A 22562-nucleotide genomic window follows, 5' to 3' on the forward strand; every position below is an offset into this window, starting at 1 on the left:
AAAGGCATTTGGGCATATATGGGGAAAGGGAGAACTTAGAGGGATATGGGCCAAATGCGGGCAATTGGGCTCTACCCAACTTGGCTGACATAGACAAGGTAGGCTGATGGGTCTGTTTCCATGCTGTAGAGCTCGAAAACCCATAATATTACCCCCCCCCCCCCCCCCCCCCCCCTGCCGAGACCTGGAACACTTTCACCTTTCCCAGACCAACATGTGCAATGCAACATGAAAGGTTCAGGCTTTCAATGACGTTCGACACACACAGTGGAGGATTTCCTGTATTATTTATTCCCAGGCATTGTATAATCCCTTCCTACAGCTCACAGCAATCTGCTACAGCCACAGTGGATTGACACCCAGATTTGAAAGCGTACAGGATTCTAGCCCATGAACATTTCCCCATTGTGGTAAACACATCCCCAGACCCACACCCACCCCTCGTGGGCACCGTACAAACACACGGAGATTAGTAAAAAAAAAACCATTACACCTCAAACACACGTCACCCCGATACCAATGGACATTTCAGAATCGCACCAGTTCCTCAGTCGCTCGTATTAACCCACAGCCAAGAAACCCCACCACCCTCCACACCCCCACCCCAAACTGCACTAAAACTCTGTTCACCCCCACCCACCCACCCCCTTCCCTCCCCCTCTGTCCGACATCTCCATCCAGAAAGCATTCTACACACCAGGCACTACCGACACCCCACACACTACACTTACCATCTAACTACAGTCAAACACATCCGGTCAGCACACTGACCACTGATGTGAGTCATTCTCCCACAGGCTGGGGGAGGTAGTTCTCACCGTCTCCCCGTCGCCTGATACCTCACCATCAACCACGGGACAGTGGCGCTGGCGATGACCACCAACCCAATGAATGGTTGCTGCCCGAAACGCCGACTGCCCATCGCCTCCTCCACAGATGCTGCCTGACCCATTGAGTTGCTCCAGCACTTTGTTTCAATCGTCCAGCCCCCCCCAGCCCACCCCCCCCCCCTATTTCATGGACAGAGGATCATGGTTGATTCTATGGTATAAAAGCCTCCCACTGTTAAATGTATGTCATGCACAACTCTCCCTTTCCATTCCAGCCACTCCTCAGATCCCTACACAGCTGCCCCAGTGACAGAGGATACTGCAACTGGGTTCCCTCTGCAGGGGAGGCTGCATAAACACGGCACACACCACGCATGGCAGCACCTCACCCAACCTCCCAAACAGCACCCCCCCCCCCCCCCCCCCCCCCACCCAATACTGCCCAGGAGGCTGAGGGTAACACTACACCCTAATACCAGCACATTTCAAATACTGCCCCACCTCTGCTGCTGCTTGCCCCGGTCTCACCTCATCCTGAAATGGAAGCGCCTAAATCCTGGAACTCCTCTCAGCACACGAACTGCAGGTTGGCGTCTGAAGGTGGTCCTGTTGCAATGAACCCCCTGCTGTGGTTCTGCAAACCATGGGCAAAGAAAGAGACACGGCTGTTCCCCGCCGCTCCACCCCAGGCTCCTCTGCACTGGAGGGAGAATGAGGAGGGAACCTCTCACTACTCTCCGAGACCTTGGGCTGTGTTGAGAGAGGGAGATGGTGTGGACCCCAGGCTCTCTGAGACCATCAGGGCTGTGAGGGGGGAGGGTGGGGGAGTCCCTCAGCCCCTCACTGCACCTGGCGGCATTGCTCATTTTAGAGGAATGAGCCGGGTGGTCAGAGGCAGCCTCTGCCCCTCCCTGTGAGCTCCATCACAGCTTGATCTTCCCCAGCCAGCCAGCCCAGCCCAGCCCGGGGAGGGGAAGGAGCAGACGGCCGGAGCTCAGGGACAATGCCCACAGGACGCAGTCTCCAGCGCTGGTACAGAACATCTGGCAGTAATCAGCATGGGAACACACAAAAGCAAATAAAATCTGTAAAACCAGGAGTCACACGTTCACACTCCAGAGAAAATGAGAGGGAGGGAGGGAGGAAGGATCGGAGCGATCCCGGTCTGTCCGGCGGGATGGCCGTTCCGCGGGGCTGCGTCGGGCAGCTGGTCACCCGCTGCTGGCTCTCCAAGTATAAAGAGGGAAGGGTACAAAATAATCCAGTCTTTGATCGTCATAACTGCACGTCCAGCAGTCTCTTTTGTAAATACTGTTTAACCTCCTCGATCCCATTCAGCTTCTCCAGCTGGTGGTAAGGCAGCTGTGGGGAAGAGCAGAGACAGAAGGTCAGGCGCTGTCCGTAGACACAAGGAACTGCAAAGTGCCAGAGTAACTCAGCGGGTCAGGCAGCATGAATACGAGTCGTAGAGTCTACAGCATGGAAACAGGCCCTTCGTCCCAACTTGCCCACGCCGATCAACATGCTTGGCGCATATGCCTCTCAACCTGTCCTATCCATATACTTGTCCAAATGTCTTTTGATTGTTGTGATAGTACCTGCATCAACTACCTCCTGTGGCAGCTCGTACCATATATCAACCACACTCTGTGTGGAAAAGGTTGCCCCTCGGGTTCTTGTTAAATCTTTCCCCTCTCACCCTAAACCTATGCGCGCTAGTTCTCGATTCCCTTACCCTGCGAAAAAAACAGAACACACAGCACTGGAACAGACCTTTTGATGCATGTCAAACAGGCCATACTTAAACTCATCTCCTCTCCTACACGTGATCCATATCCCTCCACACCCTGCATATCTATGCGTCTATCTAAAAGCCTGGTAAGCGTCATGATTGTATCTGCCTCCAACACAAACCATGGCAGTGCAGTCCAGCTACCCACTACACCTTGTGTAAACACTTGCCCTGCACATCATCTTTAGACTTTGCCCCTCTCACCTCAAACCTATACCCTGTGGCCATTGACATTTCCTAACAGGGAAAATGGTTCTTCTACGCCTTTCAGAATTTTCAGACTCAATCTCCATATTGAAACATATGATAGTTATATGGACGGGAAAGGAATGGAGGGTTATGGTCTGAGCGCAGGTATATGGGACTAGGGGAGAATACGTGTTCGGCACGGACTAGAAGGGTCAAGATGGCCTGTTTGTGTGCTGTAATTGTTATATGGTTATATGATTATTAAGGGTATGGACACGCTAGAGGCAGGAAACATGTTCCCAATGTTGGGAGAGTCCAGAACCAGGGGCCACAGTTTAAGAATAAGGGGTAAGCCATTTAGAACGGAGACGAGGAAACACTTTTTCACACAGAGAGTTGTGTGTGGAATTCTCTGTCTCAGAGGGCAGTGGAGGCCAGTTATCTGGATACATTCGAGGGAGAGTTACATAGGGCTCTTAAAGATAGCGGAGTCAGGGAACATGGGGAGAAGACAGGAACTGGATACTGATTGGGGATGATCAGCCATGATCACATTGCATGGCTGTGCTTGCCCGAAGGGCTGAATGGCCTACTCCTGCACCTATTGTCTATTGTCCACTCAATCTCTGATGGTGCAGAGAAAACAATTGAGGTTTGTCCAGCCTCTCCTTACAGCTAACCCCCTTGTCCAGTCCCTCCCACCTACAGAGTACATCTCACACACTCTTGCCCACGGTGGGCCGAACGGCATGTTTCCGCGCTGTATCTCTAAAGTCTAAAGGGATGAGTGCGAGGCAGCATAGAGGGAGCAAGACAGCAGCATTAGTTGGGGATTAGTTCCTTAACGAGGCCAAAAGTTCCCTCGTGCTGTAGATGCCGAGAGCTGGAAGCTTCCTGAAGTGACGAGCCATACCTGCAACACGGTGTATCCTAGTAAGCTGAGGTGGCGATCACGCATGGCCCGGGATCCCACCAGCACATCCGAATTGTGGCAGTAATGCCACTTGTCGTTTACCGACATCACAATCCTGTGGGAAGGGGCAAGGAGCAGTCCGTTACTGGAGATGTACCAACCCAGGGTCTGACTATCCATGCCGCTCATCACTTTACAGTCTTCTATCAGGTCCCCCCCTCAACATCTGACACTTCACAGAGAACAATCCAAGTCAAGAGGAAAATCCAACCTCTCCCTGTAGCAGGCGGCATCCACCCAACCTACAGTTAGTCTAAAGAAGAGTCCCGACCCGAAACATCATGTTCTCCAGAGATGCTGCCCGAGCCGCTGAGTTACTTTGTGTTCTCTCTAGCACCCTAGTGTCTCTTATTCCCAGGATACAGAAGGCAATGCTGCTCCAACACATGTCAACCTCTCGAGTCCCTGTCAACGTAAAAACTCTTTCTCCTCCTCCAATCCAGTGGAAGGGGTTGACGCAGGTACAATCACATAATTTAAAAGACATTTGGGAAAGGTTCATGGATCGGAAGGTTTAGTGGGATATAGGCCAAACTTGGGCCAATGGAACAAGTATCTTGGTTGACAAGGAGGGGTTGGGCTGAAGGGCCTGTTTCCATGCTATATGCCACTATGATTCTAATTCATGGCATTTTATATCTCAGGTAACCATTCATCCCTCACCACTGTGCTGGCTCTTTGAAATGGCTCTATACACTCGGGCCTCTTTTCTCTCTGTCCCCATCAGCTCAACATAGGCACCATGTCTCTGAAGGACCAAAGGAACTAATGGGCAACCTCAGGTCTGTCTATTGAATGACATTAGTATTAGCAACATGGTTAAAGACATAAAACATCACTGCAAACTATAACGAGTCAGCATGAAAGATCCTGCTTGATCAGTTTTATTGAATGATTTGAAACACGTTACAGTGGACGAGTGTAACTTAGTCGATGCAATGCGCCTCGACCTCCAGCAACGTTTAACAAGGTTCTACACTACACATTCATGGCAAATGTCAGAGATGGTGAAGTTGGCTGATAGGCAATGTCATTGAGTTGGAAATGATGCAGAAGAGATTCACCAGGATGTTAACTGGGCTTGAGTTACAGGGAGAGGTTTGATACGCTGGGACGTTTTTTCTTTGGAGCATAGGAGGCTGCGGGGCGACAATATTGATCATGAGGGGCATGGATAAAGCCTTTTTCACAGGATAGAGGAGTCCAAAACTAGAGGGTGCATGCTTAAGGTGAGAGGAGAGACTCAGAGGGTAGTCTGTATCTGGAAAGAGCTGCCAGTTTCTGGAAAGATCTGCCAGATAAACCAGGAAGCTATAGAAGCGGAGACAATTTCAACTTTTTTTAGGTTTAGAGGGCTGTGGCCTAAATGCAAGCAAATGGGACTGACCCAGTATGCCACCTTGGTCAGCATAGACTAGATGGGCTGAAGAGCCTGTTTCCATTCTGTACAGCGCTATGGCTCAGTGGAAGAGATAGGAAGCATGCAGAACTGATGACTGATATGGGTGTGGTTGTCAAATGGCAACGGTATTGCACAGCTCTGGCCATCAGGACCACTGGGCATGCATTTTTAGAAATGGTCTGGGCTTCGGAATCAATCAAAGGTCCGACAGGGTATCCAGGATAAATGCATTTATCCGGAGAGTGGGCAGTTAAGCAAGGACGAGGATGCAAGAACATGGGAGTCGCAGTAGGCCATTCGGCCCCTCCAACCTGTGCTACTATTCGTAGAACATAGAATGATACAGCACAGGAACAGATACTACAGTCCACAATGTCTCTGCCAAACATGATGCTAAGTTAAATGTGATCCATATCCCGCATTCCTTACACATCCATGCGCCTATTGAAAAGCCTTTTCAACACCACCATCGTATGTTAAATAGGATCATGCTGATATTCTGCCTCAATGTTTTTTCCTGCCCTATCCCTATATTTCTCGATTCCTGCAATATCCAGAAATATATAAACCTCTGTTCTGAATGTAGTCAATGGCTGAGTCTCCTCTGAAGTAGCTGTTTCCAAGCATTCACCACTCCTTTGTCCTTTCCATTTGCATGGCCAAGAAAGCACACCAACGCCTCTACTTCCTTAGAAGGTTTAAGATGTTCAGCATGTCCCCAACAACCCTCAACAACTTCTAGAGAGGTGCCGTAGAAAACATTTTATGCATCGCAGCATTGTTTGGGAACATTTCCATCCTAGACCCCAAGAAAGGCAGTGAATTGTAGACGCAGCCCAAACCATCGACTCCATCTACACTTCACGCTGCCTCGGCAAGGCCACCAGCAAAATCAAGGATGAGTCTCACTCTGGTCACTCCCTCTTCTCCCCTCTGGCAAGAGGTACAAAAGTGTGAAAACGCACACCTCCCGATTCAGTGATAGTTTCTTCCTAGCTGTTATCAGGCAACTGAATCATCCTATCACCAACTAGAGAGCAGTCCTGAGCTACCATTTGATTTGATTTGATTTGATTTGATTCAACTTTATTGTCATTGCACAAATACGAGTACAGGTACAACGAAATGCAGTTTAGCGTCTGGTCATAGTGCAAGATAGTAGAAATAAAAATACTCGTTAAACAATGTGTACACTGTGGATGAATTAAACTGGTACATAGGCAAATAAATGTATACAGATGGGAGAGTATAAAAGATAGCTAGCGTCGGGACTGTGAGTTCAGCAGTGTAATGGTGTTATTGAAAAAGCTGTTCATCAGCCTGCTTGTGCGAGACCTGAGGCTCCTGTACCGCCTCCCTGATGGGAGGAGGGCAAATAGTCCATGGTTAGGGTGAGAGGGGTCCTTGATGATTTTCCCGGCCCGTCTCAGACACCGTTTGCGGTGGAGGGCATCCATGGCAGGGAGCTACTTCATTGGAGATCCACGGACTATCTTTAACCGGACTTTAATGGACTTTATCTTGCACTAAACATTATTCTCCTTGTCCTATATCTGTACACTGTGGACGGCTTGATTGGAATCATCTATAGTCTTTCCACTGACTGCATAGCACACAACACAAGATTTTCACTGTATCTCGGTTAACGTGACAATAAACAAAACTATGCTCATGACAATACCAAATGACTTTCCCCCTTTTCTTGAGCCCAGAGACCTCTGCTTCCAGATTCATCTGGGAGGAGAAACATTCCCCCTGTATATACGCTGCTGAGACCTCAAAGAATTTTGTATGCTTCAATGAGGAACTCAAAACTATAAATCATATAACTGCCCCAACCCTGACTAATAACCCCGAAGAACGGTCCCAACCCGAAATGTCGCCTATCCATTCCCTCCACATATGCCGACTATCTGAGCTAGTTATACAGCACAGAAACAGGCCTATCAGCCCAACCTGTCCGTACCGACCAAGATGCCCCATCTAAGCTACTCCCATTTCCCTGTGTTTGGCCCCTATCCTTCTAAATCGTTCCTATCCATCTACCTATCCAAATGTCTTTTTGATGCTGTTATAGAACCTGCCTCAACTACCTCCTCTGGCAGCTCGTTCCACATACCATGAAAAAGTTGCCGCTAGGTTCCTATTCCTATTAAATCTTTCCCCTCTCACCATAAACCTATGTCCACTGGTTCTTGATTCCCCTACCCTGGGCGTAAAAGACTGTGCGTTCACCCTATCAAGTCCCAAGATTTTATACGCCTCAACCTCTTGCGCTCCAATGAATAATGTCCTGGCAATGCCCAAACTCTCCCTGTAACTCAGGCCCTCGACTTCCGGCAACAACCTCGTAATCTTCTCTGCACTCTTTCCAGCTTAATGACATCCTTTCCATAGCAGGGTGACCAAAGCTGAACATAATACTCCAAGTGCAGCCTCACCAACATTCTCCTTATTTGGACTTTTCCTTATTTAATCAAACTTTATCTTGGACTAAATGTTGTACCTGCTATCCTGCACTTGTACACTGTGGATGGCATGATTGTCTTTTCTTTGACTGAATAGCACCCAACAAAAGCTGTTTACTGTCCCTTGGTATACTTGACAATAATGAAGTAAACTAAGCTAAAATGTAATCTCTCAAAACTCTCCATGATTTTGAACCACACTAACATCTCCTGTTAACCTTCTCTGCCACCAAAACAAACAACGCCAGCTTCTGCGGTCTCCCTGCAGGAGCTGAAGAGCCAGGTCAGGGTATACACTCCGTAAATCTCCGCATCCTCACCATAGGCTTGTGTGTCGCCCTGGACTTGGACCGAAGATTGCAGCTGGGGGTCTAACCAGTGATTCATATAGAGTTTACAGCAATTTCTTTGGTTCAGAACTGGTTCAGGCAATTTCTTTGCCTCGGACCACTATCACAGCCCCAGTGTAAACCTGAACACCACCTCGCCCGCATTGGAGACTCTCAGACTTCACCAGATAGAACCTTACTGGCTTTATCTTGCACTAAATGTTATTCACGTTATACTCTTTAGAGTCATAGAGTGATACAGTGTGGAAACAGGCCCTTCGGCCCAACTTGCCCACAGCGGCCAGCAATGTCCCAGCTACACTAGTCCCACTTGCCTGCGCTGGCTTCATATCCCTCCAAACCTGTCCTATCCATGTACCTGTCTAACTGTTTCTTAAACGATGGGATAGTCCCAGCCCCAATGGCCTCTGGCAGCTTGTTCCATACATATACCACCCTTTGTGTGAAAACGTTACCCCTTGGATTCCTATTAAATCTTTTCCCCTTCACCTTAACCATATAACAATTACAGCACGGAAACAGGCCATCTCGGACCTTCTAGTCCATACCGAACACTTATTCTCACCTAGTCCCATCTACCTGCACTCAGACCATAACCCGCCCTTAAACCTATGTCCTCTGGTCCTCGTTCCCCTACTCTGGGATGGAGACTGTGCATCTACCCGATCTATTCCTCTATTTATCCTGTATCTGTACACTGTGAAAGGCTCGATTGTAATCATGTATTGTCTTTCCGCTGACTGGTTAGCAGACAACAAAAGCTTTTCACTGTACCGAGGTACACGTGACAATAAACTCAACTGGGAACGTTCCCTGTGTACTGACCTGTTCACCTGATCGCTGTCCCGGCACCTCTCTTTGTCGGTCAGCAGTGGGCTGGAGAGTTGCAATGGTGGGGGCACTGGACTCACCAGCTCCCCCTGCCCCACCCGGCCTGGGGTCTCGGGGTAGTGGGGGCTGTCGTAAAAGCTGGGGGTGGGCTGCTCCGTTCTGAAGAGGTTGTGCTCTTGGTTCTGGGGCGGGGTGTCGGATTCCTCGTCCAGGATCTTGCCGATGGGGAACTGGAAGAGGGAGCTGGAGCCGATGATGGGGGAGCAGCCGCTGGTGCTGGGCGGCTGATTCAGGCAGTCGGACGGGCTGCTGAGGGTGGAGCTCTCCTGACTCTCCAGCGACTGCTCCTTGGTCAGGCTGTTGTAGTAGCTGGCCGGCGGGTAGTACGAGTTGTACTCCATGGTGGTCCCCGGCAGGATGGGGGCTGCGCTGGAGACGGTGCCACCGCCGGCGGGGCGAGCACGGCTCAGGAAATCCACGTCGGCCCCCCGCTCTCCCTCTCTCTTCTCCTTCACCGCCACGTCGTTGTGGCAAAAGGGCGAGAACGTCTGGAAGTCGGTGGTGAGGGAGGAGATGTCAGCGTTGGCATGCGGGACACCGGGCTTCTCTGTGGACTTTGCAGTTGGGATGGAGGGACACAGAGGAGTGCCGGCACTGGGAGTAGTCCCGTTTATATGAAGGACATTGCCAGATCCGTTTATCCACAGTAAGAAGTCTGCAAAAAGGAACAGATAATCACACATCCCAGAGTCAGGTTAAATCACACACTTCCACACGAACAAAAGGAGACAGCAGAAAGTGATGGACACTGCCTGGTCCCTCCCACAGCGCGGCATTCCCACAGTGCGGCGTTCCCACAGTGCACCCCTCCCACAGTGCGGCATTCCCACAGTGCACCCCTCCCACCGTGCGGCGTTCCCACAGTGCGGCGTTCCCACAGTGCGGCATTCCCACAGTGCACCCCTCCCACAGTGCGGCGTTCCCACAGTGCGGCGTTCCCACAGTGCACCCCTCCCACAGTGCGGCGTTCCCACAGTGCGGCGTTCCCACAGTGCGGCATTCCCACAGTGCACCCCTCCCACAGTGCGGCGTTCCCACAGTGCGGCGTTCCCACAGTGCACCCCTCCCACAGTGCGGCGTTCCCACAGTGCGGCGTTCCCACAGTGCTGCGTTCCCACGGTGCGGCATTCCCACAGTGTTGCTGTGGGCCCACAAGCTTCTGACTGTGGCTGATGCAAGAACATTCCCTCCTCCATTATGTCCAGAACACAAGCAGCTGCACTCTATATCGGAAGCAGGTAATGTGAGGTTATCCACTTTGGTAGCAGGAACAGGAAGGCAGATTATTATCTGAATCATGTCAGATTAAGAGAAGGGGAGGTGCAAAGAGTCCTGGGTGTGCTGGTCCACCAGTCATGGAAAGTAAGCATGCAGGTATAGCAGGGAGTGAAGAAAGCTAATGGCATGTTGGCCTTCATTGCGAGAAGGTTTGAGTTTAGGAGCAAGGAGGTCCTACTGCAGATGTACCACCTGGTGAGACCACACCTGGAGTACTGTGTGCAATTTTAGTCTCCTAATTTGAGGAAGGACATTCTTGCTCCTTACTGGCTCTCAGCATCCATAAGGACTCATCACACCCCTGCCACGGTCTGTTTCAACTACTTCCCTCCGGCAGACGTTACAAGGCCTTCTACGCCCGAACCTCCAGACTCAGGAACAGTTTCATCCCAAGAGCTATAGCAGCTCTGAACCGGCCCTAATGAGTGCCCCCCCACCCACCCCCTTTGGACAGTCTCCCTCAGATGGTCACGTCAATCAATTCAGCTTGTTTATTTATGTATTGTATTTATTTACCTTTCTTGTACATCAGTGGAGCTGCACACTAAATCTCGTTGCACTGACGTGCAATGACAATAAAAGATATATTATTATTATTATTATTGCTATTGAGGAAGTGCAGCGTACGTTCACCAGGTTCATTCCCAGGATAATGGGATGATGTATGATGAAAGAATGGGTTGACTGGGCTTGTATTCACTGGAATTTAGAAGAATGAGAAGGGATCTTATAGAAACATATAAAATTCTTAGAGCATTGGACAGGGTAGATGCAGGAAAAATGTTCCCAATGTTGGGGGAGTCCAGAACCAGGGGTCAGAGTTTAAGTATTAAGGGGTAGGCCGTTTAGGACTGGAATGAGGAAAGACGTTTTCACCCAGAGAGTTGTGAATCTGTGGAATTCTCTCACACAGAAGGCAGTGGAGGCCAATTCACTAGATGCTTTCAAGAGAGAGTTAGATTTAAATCTTAGGGCTATGGGAATCAAGGGATATAGGGAAAAAGCCGGAATGGGGTACTGATTTTGGATGATCAGCCATGATCATATTGAATGGTGATGCTGGCTTGAATGTGCCGAATGGCCTATTCCTGCACCTATTTTCTATGTTAAGAAGCTGAAGTGAAGTGCTCTTTAAGGTACTTTAGGCTACTAGACGGTCCTCCCATATGATCGGGTGTAGGCTCGATCTTCCAACCTGGCACACTGTGACATCTGCAACTGTAATGCTATAATCTTGACATTCTGCACTCTTGTATTTTTCTCTTTGCAATCTTGGTGTATTTGTGTGTACTCATGTATGGTAATAATTTTACTGGAGAGTTTGCAAAGCTTCTCAAGGCACCTCCATACACTGACACTAAACTAATGCCAAGGTCGGGTAGGGTACTGGTGTTTATAACACAGCCGAGCAGCTCCATGGGACACAGACTGTCTTCCTACCTGTGTAATAGCCGGGAGGTAGAACCTCGTCCTGCTTGTAACACTGGTCGCCCAGCAGCTGCCTCAACGCCTCCGCCACCAGCCCCTTGTAACTGGCAAGAGATTAACGAGGATGGCGTCTCAGATAAACAATAGGGAAATGAAACCGTTCATTGTAATCATTACAGCGTTCACAAGAAAAACCTTAAGATGTTTAACAACGGAATACCAAATAAAGACATTTGTGAAAGATAGACACAAAAGGCTAGAGTAACTAAGCGGGTCAAACAAAAGAAAGCTTTCCCCTGACTCTCAGTCTGAAGAAGTGTCTCGACCTGAAACGTCACCTATTCCTTTTCTCCAGAGATGCTGTCTGACGCGCTGAGTTACTCCAGCTTTTTATGCCTATCTTCGGTTTAAACCAGCATCTGCAGTTCCTTACTACACAAAGACATTTGTTGCATCAGAGGGGGGGGGGGGGGGGGGGGGGGGGGGGAGCGTATAAGAGGAGGGGGGGGGGGGGGGTTGTCCCCGGAGGGATGTGTGCAGACAGAATTCATGAGCCTGAATGTGAGGGTAAAAGCTGGGTTACCAAGATAAGGGAAGAGAGAAGGGGTGGATACTTGAAGCAGGAATCAGAAATAGGTGGCCAGTGGAAAGTAAGCATGCAGATACAGCAGGCAGTGAAGAAAGCGAATGTCATGTTGGCCTTCATAACAAGAGGAGTTGAGTATAGGAGCAAAGAGGTCCTTCTGTAGTTGTACAGAGCCCTAGTGAGACCACACCTGGAGTATTGTGTGCAGTTTTGGTCTCCAAATTTGAGGAAGGAGATTCTTGATATTGAGGGAGTGCAGCGTAGGTTCACGAGGTTCCCGGGATGGCGGGACTGTCATATATTGATAGAATGGAGCGGCTGGGCTTTTATACTCAGGAATTTAGGATGAGAGGGAATATTATTGAAACAAATAAGATTATTAAGGGTTTGGACACACTAGAGGCAGGAAATATGTTCCCGATGTTGGGAGAGTCCAGAACCAGGGACCACAGTTAAAGAATAGGGGGTAAGCCATTTAGAACGGAGACGAGGAAACACTATGGGGAGAAGGCAGGAAGTGATTGTGGATGATCAGCCATGATCACCGTGTATGGTGGTGCTGACTCAAAGGGCCAAATGGCTTACTCCTGCACCTGTTGTCTATTGTCTATTGACAAGGAATGTACAATGGCAGGAGGTTAGCGTGAAATCAGAAAGAAAAAGGAAACATCTTTGGGGGGAAAGAGCAGGGCGTTTGTAAAGAACAGTGAGCCGCATCGTATCCATTGCGTACCAGAGATAAGGTCGACAGAACATTTTTCTATGGAGATGTGAGACGCGAAGTTTTGTTTACAGACAGAGAGTGGTGAGTGCCTGGAACGTGCTGCCAGGGATGGTGGTGGAGGCAGATACAATGGTGGCGGTTTGGATCAGCACATGGAACTGCATGGAATGGGAGGGGGGGAGGGGTGATCACGTGCAGGCAGATGGGGTAAGATTTTGCTTGGCATTGTGTTCGGCACACACATTGTGGGCTGAAGCGCCTGTTCCTCTGCTCAAGTGTTCTATGTTTTCTTCAATGTTTGGTCTCAGAAAGAGACAGGGAGAAAGAGAGATGGAAGGGAAAAAAAGAGGGAGAACACGAGATAGGGAGAGGGAGAAAGAGGGAGAAAGGGAGAAGGAGAAACTGAGAGGAAGAGAAAGAGAGAGAGGAAGAAAGGGAGAAGGAGAAAGAGAAAGAGAAAAAAAGAGACAGAGACAGAGAAACAGGGTGTGAGAAGGGAGAGGAATAGGTTAAACAAAGGTGGCAGTGTGAAGACCATCCTGTCAGATGCCTTGTCATGGAGTCGTAGAGCTCTACAGCACAGAAACAGGCCCTTCAGCCCACCTTGACCTGCCAACCAAGGTGGCATATTATCATTACATGCCTGCTTGGCATCTTGGTGTTGGCACCAGTGGGACTGAAGGGCATTGCCCACGGGAGGAGGTTTGGGGTGGGGAAGGGAGGGTGAGAAAAGCCCACGTACAGTAAAATAATTGAAGCGGAGTTCAAAGTGAGCACTGACCTGTACTTCCTGTTGACATCGTCTGCAGTCAGTACGCGGTCAAACATCATAACCTTGTACCTGTCTTCCAGTCGGGGACCCTTGTAGTCACGGTATTCCAGCTCGATGGCAGCGTCCAGAAGTGACAGGTACCGGCGCACAATTAGACCATAGGGACTGCCTGCATGGGGAAACGCAAACAGTCAGGAGCTCAAGGTCACACAGAGTGACACTCGTGTGTCACTGCCAGAGTGCCCAGGTTACCCAGGGATTGCTGAAAGTGCCGCAAAAGGTTGATTGGGTGGTCAGGAAGGCTTTCAGCATATTGGCCTTCATCAGTCAGAATATTGCATATAGAGGTTGGGAGGTCATGTTACAGTTTAGTTTAGTTTAGAGATACAGCGCAGAAACAGGCCCTTCGGTCCACCGAGTCTACACCGACCAGCGATCCCCGCACATTAACACAAGCCTACACACACTAGAGACAATTTACACTTATACCAAGTATACAAACCCAAGCCAATTAACCTACAAACTTGAACATCTTTGGAGTGTGGGAGGAAACCGAAGATCTCGGAGAAAACCCACGCGGCCACGGGGATTACGTACAAACCCTCGAGTCCTGGCCAAGGGGAGTACGTACAAACTCCGTACAGACAGCACTCACAGTCGGGATCGATCCGGGTCTCTGGCACTGCAAGCACTATAAGGCAGCATCTCTATCGCTGCACCACTGTGCTGCCTGTACAAACATTGATGGGGTCAAATTTAGAATATTGTGCTCATTCTTGGACACCATGTTATAGGAAAGATGTTGTCAAGCCGGAAAGGGGCGAGAAGAGTTACGTGGATGTTGTCAGGACTCGAGGGCCGGAACTACAGGGAGAGGTTGAGCAGGCTAGGACTTTATTCCATGGAGCACAGGATGATGATGGGTGATCTTATAGAGGTGGATAAAATCATGAGAGGAATAGATTGGTAGTATTTTACACCGCAGGGGAATCGGGAAGCAGAGGACATAGGTTTAAGCTGAGGGTAGAAAGGTTTAACTTTTTAAACAAAGGGTGGTTGGTAAATGGTAAATGGTGGCGGGTAAGTGCCAGAGGAAGTAGTTGAGGCAGGTACTATCACAGCGTTTAAGAAACATTTAGACAGACAGGTACACGAAACGGAAGTCATATGGGCCAAAGGCAGGCAGGTGAGATTAGCGTAGATGGGGCATGTTAGTCGGCATGAGCAAGTTGGACCAAATGGCCATTGAGAGCCATTTGCAGGGTTCCAGAGGACACACGATACTCACGGGGTTCCCGAGTGGGAGAATTGCACAGACCAGAAGAACAGAATCCGAGAATGAGAGGTACAGTTACAGAGGTGACAGTGGGAGCTAATCAGCGGTCCTGAATTCGGTTTTGCAATAGGGCACATGAACCACTATGTCCGTGCCGAACATGATGCCAAATTAATCTAATCTCCTCTGCCTGCACGTGATCCATAGCCTTCCATTCCCTGCACATCCATATGCCTATCTAAAGGCCCCTTAAATACCACATTCGTATCTGCCTTCACTACCAACACTGGCAGTGGGTACCAGGCCCCCACCGCGTCAAAAAAACATCTCCTTGAAACTTTCTCTAGGGTGAAACCTTCAGTGGTCACTGCGCAGAGCCTCTGTCAGTGTGCTCCCTCCAGTACACACTGTACATCCCCTCCTCACCCCAACAGCGAGACCACATTCCCTGCCCCACGGCGGGTGCAGGTCCCACTGCCAACATTGCCCCCGTTCCCCCCCTCCCCCCCACATACTCATCACGTTGTTGACAACGCAGCGGAGAAGACTCGGTCGAGAATGGCGCCGGGGAAGTGTCCAAGCTGAAACATGGACATGAAGATGTTGACGGTGGCCAGGGGAGAGTTCATCGCCTTCACCTCCAACACCGACTCCAGCTTCTCAAAGAACTTGTCCGCGTTGGTGGGCTTGTAGTTCATGCGGCTGAACGGGAAGACCAGTTCTGAATTACCTGCCGCATAGGAAAGCACACGGTTTAAAACACTGCGGCCGTGTAACGGGTTGTCAGAGGGGACTGGCAGAAACACACTGCGTAAGCAGCAACATTCATACAGCTCTGGTGCTGACGGTGGTGATCACACTCTCAGTACTACGAGAAAATCTCACTCATTGCCAGCAACTCTAGGATAGAAAGGAGATGAGGAAGGTTCGTGCATCTGTGGAATTCGTTGCCACAGACAGCTGTGAGGACCAAGTCATTGGGTATTTTTAAAGTTAACAACTTCTCTTTTGAGAAGCAAGGAGAGGGAAGAATTACATTTCATGTTTTTTTTCAAGTTCAAGTCAAGTCAAGAGAGTTTATTGTCATGTATCCCAGATAGGACAATGAAATTCTTGCTTTGCTTCAGCACAACAGAATATAGCAGGCATGAATACAGAACATATCAGTGAGTCCATATACCATTATATAAATATATATACACATCAATAAATAAGCAGATAAAGTGCAAATAAACAGATAATGGTCTATTAATGTTCAGATTTGTTTCAGTTGAGTTTAATAGCCTGATGTCTGTGGGGAAGCAGCTATTTCTGAACCTGGACGTTGCAGTCTTCGGGCTCCTGTACCTTCTACCTGGTAGCGGGGAGATGAGTGTGTGGCCAGGATGGTGTGGGTCCTTGATGATGCTGCCAGCCTTTTTGAGGCAGCGACAGCGATTGATCCCCTCGATGGTAGGGAGGTCAGAGCCGATGATGGACTGGGCAGTGTTTACTACTTTTTGTAGTCTTTTCCGCTCCTGGGCGCTCCTTACAATGCTATGGACGACAGTGATCGCAACTTCTACTGAAGTGCGGATGGCCGTTGGCCCACTAGAAGCTCATCCGCCCTTTGACAGGTCTTGTTTTTGGTCCTGCTGGGGGTCCACAGCCCCCTCCTCACCTGGCAAACCAGGTGGGGGAGACGGTTTAGTTGCCGACCATCCGATCATGGGGCAGGTAGCATAGAACCCCCCCAACCTGACCTGGTGTTGAAGTTAAGATTGACAGATTTTGGAATAGTAAGAGTGTCAAAGGTTACGGGAGAGGGCGAGAGAATGGGGTGCAGAGGGAAAAATAGATGAGCCATGATCAAATGGTGGAGGAGGGCCCGTTTCAAATGGGCCGAATGGCCTAATTCTGCTCCTGTCTTATGATATACTTACACAGCAAATTCAGATTCACATTGACCCTCAATACATATTCTTTCTCGCGTACTATCTAAATGGTAAATTCATTCATATCACATGCTTTCCCCATAGAATCATAGAGCTGTACACCACAGATACAAAGTTGCCATTCTGGGCTAGTCCTATTTGCCTGTATTTGGCCCATATCCCTTTGAACACTTTCCATCCATATATCTGTCCAAATGTCGTTTAAATCACTGTACCTGGTTCCTCGTCCCCGAGTGAAAAAGGTGCACCTGAGGGTAGTAGCTGTAAGGAGAGGTTGGACAAACTTGTATTGTTTTCCCTACGACCTGAAGTATAGAAGTTTATAAAATTGCGAGCGGCATAAATAGGGTAGACAGCCAGAACCTTTTTCCTTGGGTGGAAATATCAATACTAGAGGGCATTGCTTTAATGTGGCTGCCAGAGGAGGTAACTGAGCCAGGTACTATAACAGCTTTTGAAAGACACCAACGCAGGTACATGGACAGGAAAGATTTGAAATGATACTAGACCAAGTGCAGACCCGTTGGGTCTGCTCCCCCAACGCAGCCGTTCCCTACCCGTAGCCCCCACGGGAGACGTGGTCCTCCAACTCAAGCCGTTCCCGAACATAAGATTCCAGCACTCAGCAGTGCGGCTGTTTTTAAATGGCGTCTTTGAGGCGAGAGGCGGGAGCCAGCAGCCGTTATGGTCGCTGGCCAGCAGGAGGCGACAAAATGAGTGAGTGGGGGGGAAGAAGGATTTTATTAAAAATGGGTACATAAACATGAAGAAATTTAATCAGGAGTGGATACTTGGAATGAAAAGTGAAATCTCTACCGAAATGGAAAAAATCTCGGCGTTTCTGGGTCTGGTGTTGGCGTAGCAACGAATCAAAGGCTGGCACCCACAAGTCAGGCAGAAACACACACACACACACACAGCCAGCCACAGAGTTTTAATATTATATAGATAGATGGGGCAAATACGGGCATATGGGATCAGTGTAGAAGGGGCATTGTGATCGGCATGGATGTTGGGCCGAAGGACAAGTTTCTGTGCGGTATGACTCTATGTGTGGAGCACGTTTTTTTTACACAGAGTGTGGTGGATGCCTGGAATGTGCTGCTGGGGGTGGTGGTGGAGGCAGATACAATAGTGGCATTTAAGAGGTTTTTAGATAGGCACATGGATGTGCAAGGGATGAAGGGATATGGATCAGAGGAGATTAGTTGAACTTGGCATCATGTTCGACATACATGGTGAGCTGAAGGGCCTGTTCCTATGTGTACTGTTCTACGTTCTACATATTGTCTTTCATGATACAGAACACATCCGTGACGTATGAAACCTTCAGCGGTCACTGCCCCGACGCCCACAGGCACAGCGTTCCGTCTCTTTGACAGAGCCTCCTGCACACACTCCAGTCCTCCCCTTCACCCGCTACTCTAGACCCACACCACACGTGGGGGGGCAGCTGAAATCCAGTACCTTGCTGTCCAGATAGTCTCCCTTTTTGATGAGGAACTCAGCGATGGTGTCGAGAAGCTTGCTCTCCCGCAGCCGATGACGGGCAATGTATTTTGCTATCAATGCCATGGTGTAGGGCGTGATGCTGTCCACCTTTTTGGGAAGTTCCTCTGAAACACAGAGAAGTATCATCACATTGGAGGCTTTGGAGGCAGAAGCCCAGTGTTTCGGGTACCACTGTTAACAACCGCACCAGCATCAGGAAAGTCGTCTGCATCGTGCCTTTGGCTTGAAGCAGGAATCTCTGCTGAGACAGCAATGTGTGTGGAGGACACGCAGATTACAACTGACCTCAACCTTCAACATTGAATCCTATGCACAGGCCGAGGGTTGCACAAAGATCCTGTTACAAAGGTGGGAGGGTGGGGGGAGGGCAGGAAAAATTGAACTTGCAGAGATAAAGGGCACAAATACGGACTGATACTGAATCACAAAGTGCGGGAGCTCAGCAGGTCAGGCAGTGTCCCGTGGAAGGAATTGAGGAGGGAGGCGAGGATTTGTGATGACTTTCATTACTGGTGTCCAGCTGAGTGGATGATGGGTCATTGGAGCGGCATTCATGCAAGATTGTGGAATATTGCAATGCTCATTTAAGATGCAACTGTACTTTCATGAGTCAAACTGCATTCTTGTACACCTAGTCCTGTTGTGTCACGTATTTTTACAACACAAATTGGATATAACATGACTCATGAATTAGGGAACGCTATTTGCATTATGCAGGCTGAATTGGGTATATCATGATCTCATTTGGGAACTAGAGAACCACTTAAAAGTTTAGTTTAGAGATAGTTTAGTTTTGCGATATTGCACTGAAACTGGCCTTTTGGCCCACCGAGTCCACGCCGACCATTGGTCACGCAGTGCGAACACGGTTTTTGCTCATTAACTAATCAAATCACAAGGTTCCAGAGGAACTTAGCAGGCCAATCAGCGTCCGGGGAGGGGGGGGGGGGAGACACACACATGGACATGCGGCGTTTCAGCTTGGGACTCTCCTTCAGTTTAAATGACCACATCTAGATAAAAGTATCTAAAATTATTTTTCCCACACTGCCTCGGTAAGGCCATCAGCGATGTGTCTCAACCCGGTCATTCCCTCTTCTCCCTCTCCCATCAGGCAAGAGGTACAGAAAATGCACACCTCCAGATTCAGGGACAGCTGTTTTCAGGCAGCTGAACTGTCCTATCACCTGTGAGAGAAGGGTCCTGACCTCCCATCTACCTAATTGGAGACCCTCGGACTATCTTTAAATAAACTTTATCTTGCACTAAACGTTATTCCCTTTATCCTGTATCTGTACACTGTGAACAGCTCGATTGTAATCATGTATAGTCTTTCCACTGACTGGAGAGCTTTTCACTGTACCTCGGCGCATGTGACAATAAGCTACCCTAAACCTGGGCTTGTCTCTAGAGTTAGCTGCTCCCTACCTGCCAGGCTGCTGATGAACTTCTCCTGTCGGTTTTCGTAGAAGATCTGGGAGCTGAAGATCAGCTCCAGGGATTTGTTGCTGGCCTCGCGGCAGCAGGTAGCCAGCATCTCATCCAGTAGGCTCATCTCGTGATCCCTGACGTTGGCCACGTGGCCCAGCGTGTGTTTGACCAGCCGCAGAATCTTGCGGTTGTTGAGGAGCTGCTCGCTGGTGTAGGTGTCGGAGTGCAGGGCCTGGGCCCGCAGCCGGTAGTAGGAGAGCAGCAGGAAGAGGGTCTGGGGGTGGCGCTCCTTCTCCATGTTCTTCTCCAGGCCGCCCAGGCAGCTCTCCAGCAGCGGGTGCTGCGTGGACCTGTGCAGCTTCATGACACTGCTGAACACCATGGAGATGTCCTTCTGGTTGAACTGGGTCAGCCGCACACGCGCCTCCTCCTCCAGCACCTGGACTATCTTGGAATCGCTGGGAAGACCTGCCGGAGGAAGAGAAGAGAAGCCCGTTGATGTATAGAAGGAGCCAGGGAGAGCTGGACCCATCCTCACGGGATGGTCCAAGTCTTTACTGCCCGCCTCTCACCACCAGGCTGTGGTCGGGTCAAGGTGCCGCCGAGACCTAGGGGTGGGGTCCTGGCGGAGGTGGGGAGTGGAGGGGGGAGGAAGGGCGTGGACGGTGACGAAGAAGGGAAGAGTATTTTTTGTAACTTTGTCTGTTCCATTGTCGCGACTCGTTTGTGTAAATTGTATGCAAAAACAAAGAATTTCACTGCACCTTGGTACAGGTGACAATAAAGGTGTCATCACAGCCTCAGGTACATTAGACAGCGCAGATTATTATTAATTACATCAGGATCTTGAGTGGGCGGAGGAATGTTGTTTTTGAGACTGGAGGCCTGTGGCTAGTGATGTGCCTCAGGGTTCAGTGCTGGGCCCATTGCTGTTTGTGGTTTATATCTATGATTTTGTTGAGAATGTAAAAGGCATGACTAGTAAGTTGTCAGATAACCCTAAAGTGCCTGGTATTGTGGATAGCGAAGATTGTTATCAAAAATTGCAGCTGGATTACAAGGAACTGCAGTTGCTGGTTAATACACAAAAGGACAGAAGGGGTGGGGAGGAAGAAAGTGCTGGAGTAACAGCGGGTCAGGCAGCATCTCTCGAGAACATGGATAGGTGACATTTCGGGTTGAGACAGAGTAACCGGGGGGGGGGGGGGAGAAGAAAGCTAGAAGAGGGCAGAGACAGGACACAGCCTAGCGGTTATTAGGTGGATGCAGGCGAAGGGTTTTTGATAGACAGATTGTTGAAACAAAGACCAGATATAAAAATAGACAGTGTGAGATAGAATTGAAGAGTTGTGAATTGTGAAGCTAGGGGGGGGGGGAACAAGCAGAACGGGTGGGGGGAAGAAAGATATAGGTGGGAGTCTAGGTGGGGCAGGGGAGAAGAAAAAAGGGGAGGTGTGGGGGGGGGGGGGGGGTATAGTAGGAGGTCAAGTAAATTTTAAGAATTTGTTGGGTTGTTTACTATCCAGGCGGAACACGAGATGCTGTCTCTCTGGTTTTTGTGTGGCTTCACTCTGGTAATGGAGGAGGCTCACGACAGAAATGGGGAGGGGAGTTAAAGAGGTCAGCAACCAGGAGATCCTGTAATCCTTGGCCTACCAGGTGAAAAATGGTCGCCGAGTCAATGCTTGATATCGCCGATGTATAGGAGGCCACATCGGAAACACAGGATGCAGGATCTTGATCAGCTGAGCAACTGGGCTTCAGAATGGCAAATTCAGATAAATGTGAGGTATTACATTTTGGGAAGTCAACCCCAGGGCAGGACCTTTGTTGTGGACAGTGGCGCTCTGGGAAGTGTGGTAAACCAGAGGGATCTCGGAGTACAGATATGTAATTCTCAGAAAATGGCATCGCTTTTTAGTTGTGATGGTCAAGAGGTCTTTTGGCATTCTGGCCTTCATCAGTCAATGTACTGAGTATAGAAGTTGGGAAGTTATATTACAGTTGAGCAAGACAGTTCATTTTTGGTCACCCTGATATAAGAAAAAATGGAAAGGTTGATTATTCTTTAAATGGAGAGAGATTTGGAAAGGGTTGATGTTTAAAAGGATCAAGGTATCCTTGAACGTGAATCACGCAAATCTGAAGGGACATCTTTAACACTCTAAGGGTAGTCCTGTTTCTCTGCTGTACAGTTCTATGGCTGTCAGCTCAACAAGTCCTACGATGCCCATTCATGCAGAGAGATTTAAGTACAGGAGTATAAATGGAGAATTCAGCTCCAGCAAACCAGAAAAGATTTTGCAAAAAGTTTTAGTAGTGCCTTTGGCAGGCATCATTTCCAACCAGTATCACCCATTCAGACTAGTTCTATATTATCCCAATTTCTTATTCACTCCTATTTATAGAGTAATTTACAGCGGCCACTTAACCTACAAATCCGCACATCTTTGGGATGTGGGAGGAAGCCAGAGCACCCGGAGGAAACCCACACGGTCATAAGGAGAACATGCAAACTCCACACAGCATCCGAGGTCAGGATCAAACCCGAATCTTTGGTGTGATGAGGCAGCAACTCTACCTGCTGCGCCACTGTGCCACCCTTACATTAAGTCCTTTTTTTGTTGGGAAATTTTATGCAATGGAGACACAAGAGACTGGGTGGCGACCTGAACGTAGCCCAGAGCATCACACAAACCAGACTCCCCTCCAGCTACACCTCATGC

General features: G+C 49.2%; 1 protein-coding gene across 1 annotated transcript in view; it reads right to left on the bottom strand.

The window, feature by feature from the left end:
* Positions 1 to 1636: 1636 nt before the first annotated feature.
* The window catches only part of fastk (Fas activated serine/threonine kinase), a 29423-nt gene continuing 8497 nt past the window's right edge, over positions 1637 to 22562 (bottom strand). Inside the window, exons 3-10 of the mRNA XM_033020408.1 lie at positions 19834 to 20304; positions 18348 to 18509; positions 15480 to 15680; positions 13693 to 13852; positions 11614 to 11705; positions 8830 to 9550; positions 3725 to 3839; positions 1637 to 2192 (exon numbers count right to left, since the gene is read on the bottom strand). Of these exons, the coding sequence (XP_032876299.1) occupies positions 2106 to 2192; positions 3725 to 3839; positions 8830 to 9550; positions 11614 to 11705; positions 13693 to 13852; positions 15480 to 15680; positions 18348 to 18509; positions 19834 to 20304 (2009 nt within the window). The 3' untranslated portion in view covers positions 1637 to 2105. The remainder of the gene's footprint in view (positions 2193 to 3724; positions 3840 to 8829; positions 9551 to 11613; positions 11706 to 13692; positions 13853 to 15479; positions 15681 to 18347; positions 18510 to 19833; positions 20305 to 22562) is intronic.

This window comes from Amblyraja radiata, chromosome 4 (genome assembly GCF_010909765.2).
Source record: "Amblyraja radiata isolate CabotCenter1 chromosome 4, sAmbRad1.1.pri, whole genome shotgun sequence".
Lineage (NCBI taxonomy): Eukaryota > Metazoa > Chordata > Chondrichthyes > Rajiformes > Rajidae > Amblyraja > Amblyraja radiata.